The following is a 15277-nucleotide window of genomic DNA, read 5'->3' as shown; positions in this document are numbered from 1 at the left end:
TCCAATCTTCTTCTACAGCCTGACTCCAAAATCCAGTCGCCGAACTTCTTTTTTTCATAGCCGAAGTGGAGCGCGCATTGGTCACTCAGAGAAGCTCACCCTTTGTCGCCTCGGCTTCGTGACAGGCATGTTCGGCCGTCATTACTAGGCCACCAGACTGATTCCGACCCTACGCTCACGTCCTTTTCATCGGCATCACCGTTTCTCCCTCCGACGATCTGTCGGAAGCGATGGGATGCCTGCAAGTGGAACGACGTGAGAGGAAGCATCTTGGCTGTTTCAGAATCTAACAAGATCTGGCTACCCGTCAACTCGTGCGCTCCTCCAGTGGCCTGTGCGTGCTAAAGCGCTAAAATGGATGCTGCACGCTACAGGTCGATTGACGTAATTCTGTGGGAAACGCATCGAAAAAACAGAGCAACTGTCAATTTTGGCACAGCCGACAAGGAACATGGTTCGGCATGTGGGCAACACAAGAAATAAAGCTGTGCCGTGCTAGGCTGTGTCCTGCGTCCTGCTACATTGCTGCACGAGGTATGCTTCCCGAATGACCGCGCACCAAGTTGCTGGCGACTTTAGGCGAGAGGGTTTTGCGAAGAACGTACCGATAGCAGGATTGGGATGGCTGTCACGCTGCGTGTTCAACACTTTTGACCTTGATGCGCACGCCCTTCACTCAGCCCTTACCGAGCCAGCAACCCGGGCCGACAGCAGTCTCAAGTCGTTGACAACCTGCTAAAGCTTCAGCCGGACCCACCTGGCAGTTGTGGGTTGGTCACTACATCTCAGGCTCTCTATCAACGCTTCCCTTCACCTCACTTCCACCACCGCCTCATCGAAGACAACACCTCGAGTGTCGAGCTGGCCGATTCAGCACCTGGCTTGCTCGCACCTCCATAGCGGCCCGTGGAGGTATCGATAAACGAAACACGGTCCAGTTGGAAACGAACACATCCGAATCACATACAAGAAGCGGTCTGCGGCTCCGTCACAAAGATTGCATCCCGCACACTTGCAGTCATGTCGGATCTCGAGCCTTCCCCTCGTAAAAGCCTGTCGAGCCGTCGACCTAGCTTCGGCTCCATTCGATCACGGTTGCGCAAACCTAGCTTTGGTAACGGCAAGAGGCAGTCGATAGCCCAAGATGATGATGCTGAGGAGTCGTTGCACGTCCAGGACGAGCACGGTCAACAACGTTCCAAACGCTTCTCGTCCGCGTCCGACCGTTCCATCCCACCAGTCCCACCCCTTCCTGCTCGACCGCAGATGGCCAACGCCGACAAAGCTGACCTTTCCTACCTGCAGGCCAGTCCCTCACGGATTGATGGGTTCGCTGTTCCAGAATCGGAGAAGGCCTCCGCCAACAAGCGAAACTCCGTCATCAGCACTGCCTCGTCTGGCAAAGCAGAGCGAACTGCCCAAACCGACGTCTCCGCCCTCGCCAAAACCTCTCTCGGAATGACGTTGGGCGCGCACAAGTCCGAATCTGCTCGACCCGATGTGGACGCCACTGGCTACGATGCGCAATCGGCGTTCAAAGAAACCATTCCCATGACAATGCTCTTCTTCGGAGCCACCGTCCTCGCTGCACTCATCTTGGCCAGATTCAGTATTTTGGCGGCTGTCCTGATCTCTACTTGCAGCGGTCACATCCTTTACAAGAAGCTCAAAGCGAGGGGAGACGACGCCAAGTGGGCGCTCGAGATGGAAGCTGTAGCTCGGCGCAGCGCGTTGCCCGGTGAGGGCGAAGAATCGGTCGAGTGGCTGAACAAGGCACTCGCAACTGCCTGGCCGCTCATCAATGCAGACTACTTTGCGCCCTTTGTCGATCTGCTCGAGGACAGCCTCATGACACAGGTGCCCGGTATCGTGCACAATGTGCGAGTGGACGACATGGACCAGGGCTCGATTCCTTTGCGAGTCAAGAGCTTCCGCGTTCTGCCCTCCGACGACGCCTCCTTCCTCAAAGGCGCTGTAGCACAGGCGCAGAAAGACGCCGGAAAGTCCTCCAACGGGGTGCCCTCCTCTTTCCACGCAGACAGCGAAGACGACGATGTCGGTGTCGACGTTGGCGATTTTGTCAACCTCGAAGTTACGTTTGCCTATCGAGCAGCTGCCCCCAAGAAGGGCCTGTTCCGCTCCACCACCAACACCAGCCATGGACCGCTCAATGCTTCTGGTCCCGTCGCAGTAACTGAGGCCGAGGATGAAAGCGCCAATGACGAGGTCGACTTCGATCAGCTCAAGGACATCCCGACGGAAAGGATACATATGCTACTCTACCTTAGCGTAGGTCTCCAAAAGCTTGCAGCGGTCGACATCCCTGTCTGGATTGAGCTGGTGGGCATCGAAGGAAAAGCACGTGTGCGTCTCCAAATGACACCTGTAGCTCCATTCGTCAAGCATGCCGCCGTCACCTTTGTGGGAGCACCCAAGCTCGAGATCTCGGCCAAGCCGCTGGGCAAGAAAATGGTTATCGATGCCATGAATCTGCCGCTCATGTCCTCTTATGTGCTCCATGCGGTCGAGGATGTCATCAAGGGCTTTATCGCTCCGCTTTCGTACACCATCGACGTAGCTGGCCTTCTCGGCGCAGGCGACGGCCCGCAGGATGTCTATTCGATCGGCGTCATCTGCTTCGTGCTCCACCAGGCGGACAATCTGGCTGCCGCCGACTCCAACGGCCAGAGCGACCCCTTCGTGCAAGCGTCGTTCGCCCGAGCTGGCAAGCCCCTATTCACATCACGTATCGTCCGAAAGAGGCGCGACGCCGTATGGCAAGAGACGGGGTTCCTGCTCGTGTCCCCCGACGAGGTGCGCGACCACGATCGATTGAGGTTCACAGTGTTTGACGCTGATCGCTTCTCGGCCGACGATCCGCTCGGCAAGGTCGAGATCTCTCTGCATCGGCTCATCCGCAAATTTCGCCCAGACGGTGAGGGCCGCAGCACCAACTTGCTCGAGACGCGTACCGACCAGCTGCAGCCGATGCGGAAGGGCGCTTCGGTACAGGGCACACTCAAATACAGCGTCGGCTTCTTTGGCCTCGCCCATGCGCCAGGGACGGGACACGCCCCTTCCAGACGAAAGCTGCTGGAAGGTATCACCAGCACCGCTGCAGATCAGAGCGCGTCTATTGATCTGGTCTCTCCCGTCGATGGCAAGCACAAAACGGATGACGACAAGGACCTGCCTGCTCTTCCTGAAAAGGCTGACGTGAAGATGGAAAGTGGCGTCGATCAGGACCTGCATGCCTACATGACAGGCTTCGACAAGTTTGTCCACGGCCTTGGCCTTCCGATGGACGACGAGGTACTGCGGAAGAGAAAAGTGCGCAAAGAACGCGTTCAGAAGCTCGCAACGATGATTGAAGGAGCCAAGCAGGCTACGATGCATCCGCCAACGGCAGAGCTGCCGTCGGGCATCCTCGCTTTCCACGTCCACTCAATCACTGGACTCGAAGTCCCCTCCACGCAAAAGTCGCTGGGGGGCGCGTCAAAGAGGCTCTCTCAAAAGTCTCGGAATGGGCCCGCGCCGACGGACGAGAGTCACGCCGAAGGAGGTGCAGGTGGCAAGCTACCGTCGTCGTATGTCCAAGTGTTCCTCAACGATGAGGCCATCTTCCGCACCAGGACCAAGAATCTCAATCCGCGACCGTACATCAACGCAGGCAGCGAGCGATTCATCGGTGACTGGACGACAGCTCGGCTCGACTTTGCGGTGCGCGACGCTCGGATGCGCGAGAGCGACGCGATTCTGGGCTGCGTCGGGATTCGACTGGCAGATGTGCTGACAGAGAGCAGCCGGAGCACCGGATGGCACACACTCACCGGCGGACTTGGCTTTGGCAAGATCCGTATCACTCTTTTATTCCGCAGCGTCGAGCTTTCGGTGCCGCGTCCGCTACGCGGATGGAACGTGGGCATTGTCGAGGTGGCCAGCATCAAGGTGACGGGCGTTCCGCAGACGTTGCTCGACAAGAAGGCGTGCCACGTCTTGCTCGAGACGGTGGGCGGTAAGACAACGACGGACGACACAGAAACAGTGGACGACTACGAGTCTGGCATGGGCAGCGACGCTACGGTGAGCTACAGCTTCGCGCTCAAGGAGCCGATGCGCCTGCCTGTTCGTCAGCGATATCCGAACTGTGTGTACGTGAGCCTGCGCACCGACTCGCGCTTGCCTGGACGCACACACCACCACGCGTTTGCGTTCATGCCGCTCAACCGCCTGTCGGATGAGATGCGCGTGCAGCGCCGGCTGCGTCTGTTCGAGTCGACGGATTGGGCCAAGGTGGAGCAGGATGTGTTGCGCGCGACGAGCGACCCCGCGTTGCTGCAGACGCACGATGGGGCTGCGCAGGCCAAGCTGCTTCCGGTGCTAGAAGACGTTTGTCGCACTGGAGCAGCGGTCATTTCAGACGAAGCCATCAGCGCTGCCAAGCTTCGAGCGGTGGGCTGGGTCGAGATTGACATGATCTTCCACCGAGGCATTGCGCCGGAGCATCGCTCTTGCACAGCGGGCGACAGCGAGATGCGGTTCGCGTTCGAGACGTACATGACGTTGCAAGATGCCGGTGAGCGAGCACGACCTCGCACGCTGGCAATGAACCGATACCGAGGCTCTAGCCAGGTGGACCTGAGCAACGCGCACGGCACAGAGACACGACCTCGGACACATGGCCGTGTACCTTCCAACGCTTCTGCGCAGGGGACCCTCAGCGAGGAGCCAAATGTACTCGGAGAAGATGGGGCGAATGGCGCAGCAGACGACGACTCTCTGTACGCGCTCTCGCTGACGGAGACCGAGCTGGATCAAATGGCGGAAGATGATGGCGACTCGGACAGCCCGGAAGGCCGACGAGCACGCGCACGCGCATTGCATCGCAATCAGCGAGGCGCTGCACAGGTCAAAGGATTCCGAACGCTGACGTGGATGAAGACCAACGCCGAAGATTCAGTAGCTAAGATGAAGCGTCAATTCGGCAACAAGCAGTCGAAGAGGATTGGCAAGATGGAGGCCGAAGGCATCTCGCACTTCTGATCATAAGATGCATCAGTCCAGAGACGAAAATTGTGTGATACCCGTTCCAATGCTATGATTGTGACACAGACAGTTGCGATCAATGTGATCGATGTGTGAGGTGTCCCGAAGCGATGAAGACGGAAGTGCTCATCACCTTGAGCGGGGATGACAGCATGTCAAAATGACTGACAGGTGCAAGCGTCGAAGCGAGCGTGCTATACTTCACGGCTCTTGACACCGGAAGCACGGTCCGGCGTCTTCTAGATTTCACTGAAGTTACAATGGTGACGATGCATCGGCGATCCAACGCAGCCAACACAGCTCCTCTTTTTTCCGGTGTGCTGCTCCAAGCGAGGTAAATGCGGGAGAGAAAGCCGAGCTTGCTTCCCAACACGGTATCCACCAGCAGCAACAGCGATGTCATTGTTGGAATTCTTCAGAATTTCCCGTTCCTGTGTGACCACCGCCGAGCCCGCCAAGGTCATTGCTGCCAAGCGGGAGAGAGGAGAGCGTCAGTCACATCATCGATTACAGTTCTAATCTTGGATTCTGCCTGTCTGCTGTGTTGAATTTATTTCAAATTTAGAAGGAGGGTCACGGAGATAGAAAAAAGAGACCGCAGAGAAAGCGCACCTCACCGCGCCGCACTGTGCTTGCGGATGGGCCAAGTTTTTTGGGTTGGGTGTGTGCAGCGGTCGGTGTGGTGACTGTTCGCTGCTGCAGCTCTATCTCACCTCGCTTTTGCTCTGGCCGGCTAAGCTATCCTTCCGCTCTCTTTTGCACCATCCTCAGCCTCGATCCCACGAAACCCTCACCTCGATTCCGACCATCGGCACCGACCTCTCGAACTGGCAAGATACATCCCTTCAATCCTCCACGACGGCAAACTACAAACGAGGAGCCTCTCGGCACCGATATAGCATCTCGCTCGCACGACTCGTTCGCTCGAACAGCGCTTTGATCGGACTCGACTTTCCTCAAGTCTGAGCCAGCCTTTCCAAAAGGCTCGAAGGATCAACAAGCTTGTTCCACGCTTTAAGTTCGACCGTCTCGGAACCTCGTTGCTGCTTGCTAGCCATTTGCAACAACCTATCGTGGTCTCGAGAGCGTCTGTCATCGTCTCGCACAGGTGACTCCAATTGCTCACTTTGATCAGATCTGTCGCATCGACTGCCGTCATCATACGCCAGTCCTGGCTCTGATAGCGCTCTTCTCCAGCGACGCCCCACACTGGCCGGCTATTTCTCGACTCTGTACAACGAGAACTAGCGGATTCACAAATCCTTCCGCCACGTCCATCCCAGCACGCATCGCCGTACTCAAACCGCCTCTACACACACACTATGCCAGCAACCAAGATCGCACCGTCGGTGCTCGCTTCCGACCTCGGCAATCTCAATTGCGAATGTCAACGCATGATGGACGCCGGAGCCGACTGGCTTCACATGGACATCATGGACGGTCACTTTGTGCCCAACATCGTCATGGGCGCTCCTGTGATCGCCTCGGTATCAAAGGCGGTACCCAACATCTTTATGGACTGCCACATGATGGTCTCAGATCCAGGCAACTGGGTCAAGGATATCTCCGAAGCGGGAGGAGCATCTTATACTTTCCACTTGGAGGCGACCGATGATCCTATGGATGTCGTACGTCAGATCAAAGCTACCAAGATGCGCGCTGCCGTTGCCATCAACCCGGGAACACCAGCTTCCGAGATCAGCGACGAGCTCGGAAAGGCGGTGGATATGATCCTCGTAATGACCGTATGGCCAGGAGCCGGTGGGCAAAAGTTTATGAAGGAGTGCATGCCCAAAGTGGCCGAGTTGCGAGCGAGGTTTCCGGACCTCGACGTCGAAGTTGATGGAGGCGTAGGTCCCAAGACCATTGACAGGTGTGCCGACGCAGGCGCCAACATCATCGTCGCCGGAACGGCGATATTCAACCACTCGTCTCCCAAGGACGTCATCAAGTTCCTCAGGACGAGATGCGACGAAGCACAGGAACGCATCAAGCGCGAACGCGAACGCATCGCCCGCGGCGAATCCGTCGACCACGAGATCAAACACTACGAAGACGGTCGCAAGAGCGGATGGCACAGTGGCGCCATCACGCCACTGTCATATCCCAGGGTGTACATGTCGGCCAGCAAGAGGGAAAAGTTGAGAAGGGAATCGCAGGGCGCGTTGGAGAGAGGTGAGAGACCGACCATGAGCTCCTTGCAGGGTATGAGCGGGTTGAGTATCACACCCGCCGCTAGCGCCGTGGAGGGTAAGTGACTAGCGGCGGCGGGGACGGGGGGAAAGGCGAAGCTTTGATCGCGCACAGGCGGGTTCTAGACATTCTTTTGCATTTCAAACACGTTATGAAACTGACGTTGGCAGTGCGAGTGCGTAACAGCGGATGCGACGATATCAAAGTGGCATTGAAGCGTACCACGACAGCAGAATTGGGCTGCATAGCGGCAAGCGTGGCACACCTACGCATCGTCCGTATCCAAGTTGGCCAGAAACCAGCTGACACGCTGCTGCTTGGTGTAGGGAACATACATGCCGCCCAACCTGAGTCGTTCCGCAGGCGGCACGAGGCGCGTCGTCAGCTTTTCGTGATCCGGTGCTACGCGTGCGACGGATTCGGCGTCAAACGCGGTCTGTGCAGCAATGCTGTTCTGTTGGAGGGCGATTTCGGTGACGATGTTTTCGAAGCGAGAGTAGCGCGCTTGATCGCCACCGAAGCGTCGCAGGACATCGGATGGGTTGGAGAGAAGGGGGGTGTCGCTAAGCAGCTGTTGGTCCTGGCGCGTCCAGCCGATGGTGGTTCGGATCGAGTCGATGAGGTCGGCGCGGAAGTTTTTCGACTGCTTGGATTCGATGCTGCTGGGGATGGCCCAGGATGCTCGCTGTGTGGTTGCGATAGCGGGAGGAGGCGAGGCGATGCTCCGTGAGGATGTAGCTCTGGTAGAGCCGTTCTGGAGCGTGTGTGGCGGGGGAGCTTGCGCTTCGTTGTTTTGTGACAGTGTGTTGGTCCAGATGTCTTGTCTTTCCACAGGCCAGTCTGCGTCCCCTCCGGCGCCGGGGAAAGTTGACGAGGTCTGAGCATCGCTGCTTCTCTGTAAGGCTGTCGTCCCTCCGTTGTCGTCGGTTCCAGGGACTGGATCCCAACAGAGGTGAAGCGTTTCAAACTTGTTGCAGCCAAATGTGTTCAATGCGGCTTGTTTCGCTGTCAAGTTCGTGCGACCGGACTGACTACCCGGATCAGGCTTGGAATAGTGGCCGGCGCCCCTGTGGGGTGCTGCATGACGGGGTCCGCTGTGTGTAAAAGATGACGTTGATGCGTTCCCTTCATCCCCGTTCATTTCCGTTGACTCCACCCCGGTTGTCGTCAGCTCTTCGAAGAAAGGCTTGAGGCGACTCGCGGTGATCTCGCAGGGGCGGAACGCAAACTTGCGAGTATCGTATCGAATCTTAGTCACGCCCTGATGGAAGGCATTCCAAGACTTGGAGCTGATACGACTGTACTCGTTGTCGAAAGGATGCAGACCGTGCTCCTCGTCGGCCTCCAAATTCTGTGTCTTTTCTGTCCTCAGGCGTGCTGATGACGACGCTAAGGGAGGATCACTTCCTCGAGTATACCGACGTCCTCCCTTCCTATCTTCGGCCGGCCAGATGTACCACTCCGACGCCAGGGCGTCTTCCTGATCAGCCAGACTGAGGCGTGGTGGAGGGCCACCAGCCTGGTGATCGGCGATGCGCCGAACGAACGAGAAATTTCCAAAGCTTCCCGAGCGCAGTGTCTCGATCGCTTGAATTGGCATCGTGACGCCCGAGATCTTGTTGGTGAGATCGATAGCGACGAAATGAACAGAATTGAGCCGTCTTCGAAACGATTCGAGGGACGGCTTCCAGATCCGCGAACCGTCTGCGCGCCAGAGGGCGTCATCGACGTACGGCGGATCCTCGAAATCGTTGCTGAGGTAAGGACCCATTTGATCGATTGTGTGTATCAAGGGACCCTCATTCGCAGCTGTGCATAGCATCTTGACCGGAGAGATCGTGTCGAGTCTGAGATTTTGAGCTTCCATGTGGCCGAGAGCCAAGTAGTTGACGAAGGGAAAGTGTCGGAGTATGTCCTGGACCTCGTGAGGTCGGTGACCTTCGCCGCAGATCAATTTACTCTGCGAGGTCAGGCGTGGACAGGAGGCTGCCATACATAGCACCGTGTCTTCCTGCTCAGCCAGAATATCCGCCAGTGTATATGCCGCGTCGCTCGTGTCGATGAAGAGGCTCTCGACGAAAGCGCCTGGCTGAAGGCTGGGCAGAGATGTGAAACGTTTGACATCGTTGGGCGGATCGGTTGCGGGTGTCGTGAGGTGAACCTCCAAGAGAAACCAAAGGGCATCAAACTGATTGCCATCGGTGCAAATGATGGTTCTCCAGCGATCGGGAGCGGTCCATCTGCAGACGAGCTTGGAAACGTAGGCGCAGGCGTGCGCAGTCTTGTGATCGGTTGACGCAGCCAGACGAATGATGTGGAATAGAAGCTCTGTCGGCAGCTTTCCGAAGCCACTGCGGCAGGAATCGTCGATCTCCAAGGTTGGCCCCATGACCTTGGCATCTACATCATCGCTGGACATGTTGAGCGCGGTAGACGGATGCCTTGCAGGTGTCGTTCCGAAGATTCCTCGAATGGCAACGGAAGGATGGTTGCAACCCCGTGGCGGATGAGAATTTTCTGGATCTGCGTTTCTTCTTGTTCTCTCACATTGTGTGAACTGATCGCAGAACTGAGATGCACGAGTCCCTTTGTTGTGTGGTGGCAAGGATGCAAACAATGAGCAAGATCCATTGTTCCGAGTGTCGCCGTCACGGAAAGTCACCGAGGATGTGAGTTGGAAAGGTGACCAAAGCGCCATTTGAATTTCGGAGATATCCGTCGACTTGGCCAACTTGACCTCGACCATTGCCAAAGATCAGTTGTTGCCTGCCTCTACGGCCCGTCAGCAGTGGAGCTCTTCGCTGCATACGCGCATACTCGCATTCCTTTGAGCTCACAGAAGCGATGCACAGTCAGTGTGAGCTTGTCAAAGTTAGCTATATGCCTTGATGAAGATGCTCGACAGAAGCACTCAACCTCGATTCTGTGATGGCTCTTTGCTTTGGCCAATGCGCAAATCCTCGAGCTGAGCTACCAACTCGTCGCCTGCTACTTGTGGCTGCCGATCAAGCACAGTGTGAGTCTCGTCCTTCGACTTCTCGTCGGCTTTGCCGCTACGGTCTGTTTTCTCTCCATGCAATGCAATCGGTACGTCCGCCGCCTCATTCTGAGCTGCCGCGGGCGCTGCCGGTTTGCGCAAGCGCGAATTTCGCCATGGCTTCGGCAGCTCGTCTGCCTGTTTGTCGGGTCTACCAGCTGCAGTGATATTCGTTGCTGCTGGAGCCCCTGCACCCTTTCGTTGCCGTGGCGGTTCAAGCGGAGCAAATTTGCCGCGTGGCTGCTCGCCGTTGTTGCTGCCGTTTGAGGCTGCCGACGGTATTGTCGACGACCTTGCCACGCTTGAATGTCGTGTCGGCGGAACCGCTTCTGTTGATCCTGAGAGCGATGCACTTGGAGATGACACTGTGGACGACGGTGATGTGCTGCTGGTCGATGCTTTGGTTTGCGCTGCGCTTCCTGGCACGCCTCGCTTGCGCGCTTCCTCTGCCTCCCTAGCTCTGGCAGGGCGGTAGCGCACCACGTCTTCAACTGGCGTGAAGCCTGGTCTGACTTTGCGCTCCTTCCTTACTCTACCGATTTCATTGCAAAGGAAGAGATGTTTTCATCATGTCAGTGCGTGTAGCCAAACAGGGACTGGTTCTGCGGCGAAACCTACGATCCATCTGCTCTCCTTGATTCCGGGATGATCCTCTCTTGCGTATCTGCGCGCTCGACGATGCCGGCTGCTGTCGATTTTGACTCCCTCGACGTCGATGCGGCACTCATGCTGATGATCGTCGTTGGTGGTGAGCGCTGATGGACTTCTCGCAACGGGGATGCGGAATGGCTCAAAGAGGGGGACAAGAAACGCAGAATGAAATCTTCTGGACCCTGCAGCAATTGAACGGCAACACTCGGATCGGCGAGATCGGGGGAATTTCGCTTCGCCTCAGATGACGCTTGGACATCTGCATTGTCCGTTCGCCTTGACGTCCTCGTGCATGGTCAACAGCCCTGGAGCCGCGCGCCTCGTCCGCAACGTGCGCTGCCAGGATGAGCGCTAAGCTGGATCTGTTTCCGCTGGAGCGATCAAGCCATCAATCAATCGCTTCGCATCGGCAACTCGCGTGTGATACGTGACTGATCAATCGGTGTTGCGGGAATCATTCACACCGTAGTCGCCGTCCGAGTCTGTACAACTTCCTGCTTTCCAACCTTCATCTTGCAAACTTCCAGCTAGACCCTCTTTCCCTGTAGACCTCCTTTGCAGACATATCCAAGATGAGCTCCATCACCGACCGAGCCGCAGGCTTCATCTCTCGCGTCAACCCGCTCAAGGATCCTCACTTCGCCCAAGACGCTTCGCGCGCCCTTCACTACAACTATGGCCCCGTTTCTATCCTTGCTGCCTTTGCTGGCTCGCACCTCCTGCTGCAGCATCGTCTGCCTATGCTCTTCTATGGTCTTGACAACAACGTCTACCCTCGCGACGACCTCCGCGTCAATGGCGAGAAGCACGTTGCCTCTGGCAAGATCACCCCCGCTCAGCTCCGTCGTCTCAAGCGTTGGGAAGCTGCTCACTACAACGCCATCGAGAACCTGCCCATCTTTGTCGGCACCATCCTGTCGCTTCAATTCGCGGGTGCCTCGAACCGCTTGATCAACCGCGTCGCTGGAGTCTACCTCACTGCTCGTGCTGCCTTTGCTGCGTTGTACATTACCGTGGAGGATCCCTCTCTGGCCTGGGGCCGTACTATCGCTTGGTGGACTGGCAACATCACGTGCATCTACGGTCTCGTTCAGGCTGCTAAGCAGCTCAACCACGGCGTGGCCACTGGTGCAACCGCTCTTTGATGAAACTAGATGGCTAGATTCAAATTCAGAGGCTCTTCGTTTCAGAAATCAAGTGTGCTGGATTGTGTGCGATGGAGCGTCTGAGCAAAACTCGACTCGGTCCGAGCATCGTTGCAACGATGACCGACATTCACATCCCTACTTCAAGGAGCGCAGAACGCTTGCACAGTCCGCCCCCAGCTCACGCGGTCGTTGATGAGGCAGTGTATCACGAATGTCGAATTGCAATGAGGAAGCTACGACTCCACCGCCTTTTCAAATACATCACCGCCATTGTCAAGAAGCAACAGGGACGCTTCGCGAACACGCAGCAGATAATCCTGCAGCAAGTTGGTGTTGCTTCGAATGAACTCGAGGTAGATCTTGTGTCGTTCGTCTGCCACAATCTCCGACAGCCGAAGTGCCATGTTGAGGTTGGTTGGTATGGCGCTCGACGATTCGACCAGCATGTCGTGCAGTCGGAACACGATTTCGGGGATGTAGGTCTGTCGAATGTCGAACAGCTCTCGAGCTCGTCGCTCTGCCTCCAAACCACCTCGGCCTACATCGAGAGGGATCTTGAGCCAATCCCTTTCCAGCAAGACCAGATCGAGATCACGTGCTTGTTCGACTACTTGGCTTAGCGCCTTGATCCAGTTCATACGTTCCAGTTTCGACATGCCTCCTGCAGCGCGAGCACCTGATGAAGCGATATCGGCAGGTCGCGTGGTCCAGAAGTGCTTGTAGGCAACGTGCGCTTCCAAGGCAGTGAAGAATGTGTCCCAACCGGAGCGCTCGATGCTTTGGTCCATCGGCAGGTCGAGACTATCCATGCTCGATAGCACCTCGTTGGGCATGCGTTCGCGTAGCACTTTCGCCGCATGCAGGCGTCCTGTCGACAAGAAAAGCCTTGTGAGAGCATTGGATTGTGTGATCGCATCGGCATATGTTGTTGGATCGAACGTCAGCCAGTCGATCGCCCGCACCAGAGCCTCGTCGTTTCCGTCCAGGCGCACCTCGAATCGGATCGCGTCCAGCTTTCCAGCTCCACCTCTTGTCTTGTGACCGCCTCCAAAGCCTGCTGGCTCATCAAAGTCAGAGACGATGCTAGGAAAGAGGTCGTCGAATGCCATCTCCACCGTGCACCTGGCCACTGCTGCCAAATCGAGGTTGTGTTGTTCTGCTTGTCGAAGCGCATGCGCTTTTGCCTCGCGACTGGCGTTCACATCCATGGAGCGCAAGAAGTTGGCATAGCTCCTTGTCGCCGACTGCGGCTCGAGCGAGCTGGCGTACATGGCTACCAAGTTGGTCTCGCCTGCTGCCTCCAAGACCTGCACGTAACACGAGAGGATGGCGTTGCATGCAAAATCTGGAAGCGAGATGGAGAGCAGACGCAGGTAGAGGATGAGATGAGCAAAGAAGCGCAGCAGCCGTGCAAAGGTTGCAGGTTCGAGCGATGCCTGCATATCGCCGAGGTTGTCGGCAAAGCGGTTGAAGAGATCCGTAAGATTGTTCGAGATGATGCTCCTTTGCACCAAACGGTACGGATTGTTGGCTTGCAGATGGATGCTGTGAGACTGTGTTTGGCTGAGTTTGTCGAAGACGCCGTGAAGAGATCCAACCTCGACCTCTCCTCTCGCAATGTTTCCTGCTTGAGTTCCGGATGCAGATCCAGATGTGGCAGCTCCTTGTGAGACCTCGACAGCGCCGTGCTCGCCCTCGCCAAACAGGTCCAAGTCAGCTTCTTGGCTCCACCAATTGTGCCTCTCGTCGAGCTTGAGGTCAACGGCAGCTTCCAGCTTGGCGTTGACGTGCGCCCAGAGGAATTCCTCCCAGCTCTGACTGACATTGACTACCGATTGAAGCTCGCCTGCCAAAGATCCGTACAGCGCTCGTTCGAATTCGTCGAGATTGGAGTTTGCAGAGAGCTTGCGACACGCTGATTTCCAAAGAGACCGATTACGGTTGCCCACGACACGGTCGACGTCCTGCGGCTCGGCACTGACGGAAGGGTCGTGGTAGAGCATGGCACCTCGCAGCGTTGCGGCTCGCCAGCTCTGATCGATTTGGTGGCAGAGGTCGAAGGCAGCGTCTAGTCTTCCTGCGCGCGCGTACTCGAACAGCGTTCGCAAGAGTGCCTTTTCGTAGGTAGCGTCTTCGAGCTCGAGACCACCTTCACCCCGTGAAACAGCATCGGGATCCAGGTTCTTGACGGCCTTACCGCGGTTCTTAGGCGCAAAACTCGAGCTAGCAGCCGAACCGAACGTCAACTTGCGTCCGTCGCTGGCCGTGGATCCACCTGCAACACTTGCACGCTTCTCGGCGCGCACTCGATTCTTGGTGAAAGCGAGGTAGCCTTTGCGTACTTCTACAATATGTCTCGGGACTAGTGTCTCTTGGAGCCATTCACGGATGATTCGAAGCTCGTTGAGATGCTCGTCCTTTTCAAAGATGTTCTGTATCGCGGCGAGAGGAGTCTCGTATGGTGAGAGTGCAGCCTTGTCCTGCTCATCTGATGCAGCCTGCGACTTGCGCTCGACGCGCTGCAGCCTTTCGGATGTGAGCATGTGGACCAGTCTCCAAGTGCTCTGTTCGAGATCCCAAGCTTCTCTGTCGTCATCTTCGAGGTTCTCATCTTGGCGGCGCGCGATGTAGCCTGCGTCATCCAGCGCTTCTTCGCCGAGGCCTGAGCAGATGTCTGCAAAGAGGAGAGCGGTACCGTTGTCGGGATCGATTCTGGCGGCTGGATCGAGGTCCTTGCACGCTTGCAGCACGCGTGCAAATGCGTTGAAACTCGATTCGCTCGTGCGTGTCGAAGCAGCCTGAGCGGATGCAGAGGTGGAGGCAGCGCCTTGCGCGTATTGCGTCGCCATAGCCATGGCTGCTTGGAATGTAACGTGAGCAGCCGTACCGTATGAGGTGACGATGGCAAGAGGCGGAAGGTGTTGATGAAGGAGTTGTCAGTTGCTCGATCAAGAAGACCATCCACAAAAAGCCAAAAGTGTTTGATTCTCGCAGTCAAAGCGCGTGGTTCGAGCAACGCTCCGCATTCCGAGCTTTGTGAGGATTTCCAGACGCGATTCTCGCACGACATTCCATCCAGCATTTCCTCAACTGCAGACTGCAGCGTCCGTAAAGTCCGGCGTCTCGGCTGAGCAGCTCTTCTACATTTACGGTCGCATGATGATTTAATCAACCCGCAGTCGAATTTGCAGTGGTCGTTCCT

At 56.7% G+C, this 15277-nt stretch overlaps 8 protein-coding genes across 8 annotated transcripts; 4 read left to right on the top strand and 4 right to left on the bottom strand.

Annotated features, from left to right (window-relative positions):
• Window positions 1-1020: 1020 nt before the first annotated feature.
• Window positions 1021-5043, top strand: PHSY_005982 (hypothetical protein; the record flags this gene model as incomplete). Its single annotated transcript, XM_012336585.1, has 1 exon — window positions 1021-5043. One exon carries the CDS (start codon window positions 1021-1023, stop codon window positions 5041-5043), a length of 4023 nt encoding a protein of 1340 aa, XP_012191975.1.
• Window positions 5044-5285: 242 nt separating this feature from the next.
• Window positions 5286-6208, bottom strand: PHSY_005981 (spindle pole body component alp14; the record flags this gene model as incomplete). The annotated part of the gene is made up of 3 exons (XM_012336584.1): window positions 5286-5512; window positions 5841-6018; window positions 6173-6208. 3 exons carry the CDS (start codon window positions 6206-6208, stop codon window positions 5286-5288), a joined length of 441 nt encoding a protein of 146 aa, XP_012191974.1.
• Window positions 6209-6470: 262 nt separating this feature from the next.
• Window positions 6471-7304, top strand: PHSY_005980 (likely pyruvate carboxylase fragment; the record flags this gene model as incomplete). The annotated part of the gene is made up of 1 exon (XM_012336583.1): window positions 6471-7304. One exon carries the CDS (start codon window positions 6471-6473, stop codon window positions 7302-7304), a length of 834 nt encoding a protein of 277 aa, XP_012191973.1.
• A 200-nt stretch (window positions 7305-7504) lies between these two features.
• Window positions 7505-9985, bottom strand: PHSY_005979 (hypothetical protein; the record flags this gene model as incomplete). Its single annotated transcript, XM_012336582.1, has 1 exon — window positions 7505-9985. One exon carries the CDS (start codon window positions 9983-9985, stop codon window positions 7505-7507), a length of 2481 nt encoding a protein of 826 aa, XP_012191972.1.
• A 165-nt stretch (window positions 9986-10150) lies between these two features.
• Window positions 10151-10901, bottom strand: PHSY_005978 (hypothetical protein; the record flags this gene model as incomplete). The annotated part of the gene is made up of 2 exons (XM_012336581.1): window positions 10151-10808; window positions 10891-10901. 2 exons carry the CDS (start codon window positions 10899-10901, stop codon window positions 10151-10153), a joined length of 669 nt encoding a protein of 222 aa, XP_012191971.1.
• Window positions 10902-10954: 53 nt separating this feature from the next.
• Window positions 10955-11282, top strand: PHSY_005977 (hypothetical protein; the record flags this gene model as incomplete). Its single annotated transcript, XM_012336580.1, has 2 exons — window positions 10955-11024; window positions 11116-11282. 2 exons carry the CDS (start codon window positions 10955-10957, stop codon window positions 11280-11282), a joined length of 237 nt encoding a protein of 78 aa, XP_012191970.1.
• A 217-nt stretch (window positions 11283-11499) lies between these two features.
• PHSY_005976 (hypothetical protein) lies at window positions 11500-12072 on the top strand (the record flags this gene model as incomplete). Its single annotated transcript, XM_012336579.1, has 1 exon — window positions 11500-12072. One exon carries the CDS (start codon window positions 11500-11502, stop codon window positions 12070-12072), a length of 573 nt encoding a protein of 190 aa, XP_012191969.1.
• Window positions 12073-12308: 236 nt separating this feature from the next.
• Window positions 12309-14930, bottom strand: PHSY_005975 (hypothetical protein; the record flags this gene model as incomplete). The annotated part of the gene is made up of 1 exon (XM_012336578.1): window positions 12309-14930. One exon carries the CDS (start codon window positions 14928-14930, stop codon window positions 12309-12311), a length of 2622 nt encoding a protein of 873 aa, XP_012191968.1.
• Window positions 14931-15277: the final 347 nt, after the last annotated feature.

The sequence above is a fragment of the Pseudozyma hubeiensis genome (genome assembly GCF_000403515.1).
Source record: "Pseudozyma hubeiensis SY62 DNA, scaffold: PHS57, whole genome shotgun sequence".
NCBI lineage: Eukaryota > Fungi > Basidiomycota > Ustilaginomycetes > Ustilaginales > Ustilaginaceae > Pseudozyma > Pseudozyma hubeiensis.
The sequence above is the reverse complement of the archived record's forward strand: the minus strand, read 5'-3'. Positions and strand labels throughout refer to the sequence as shown.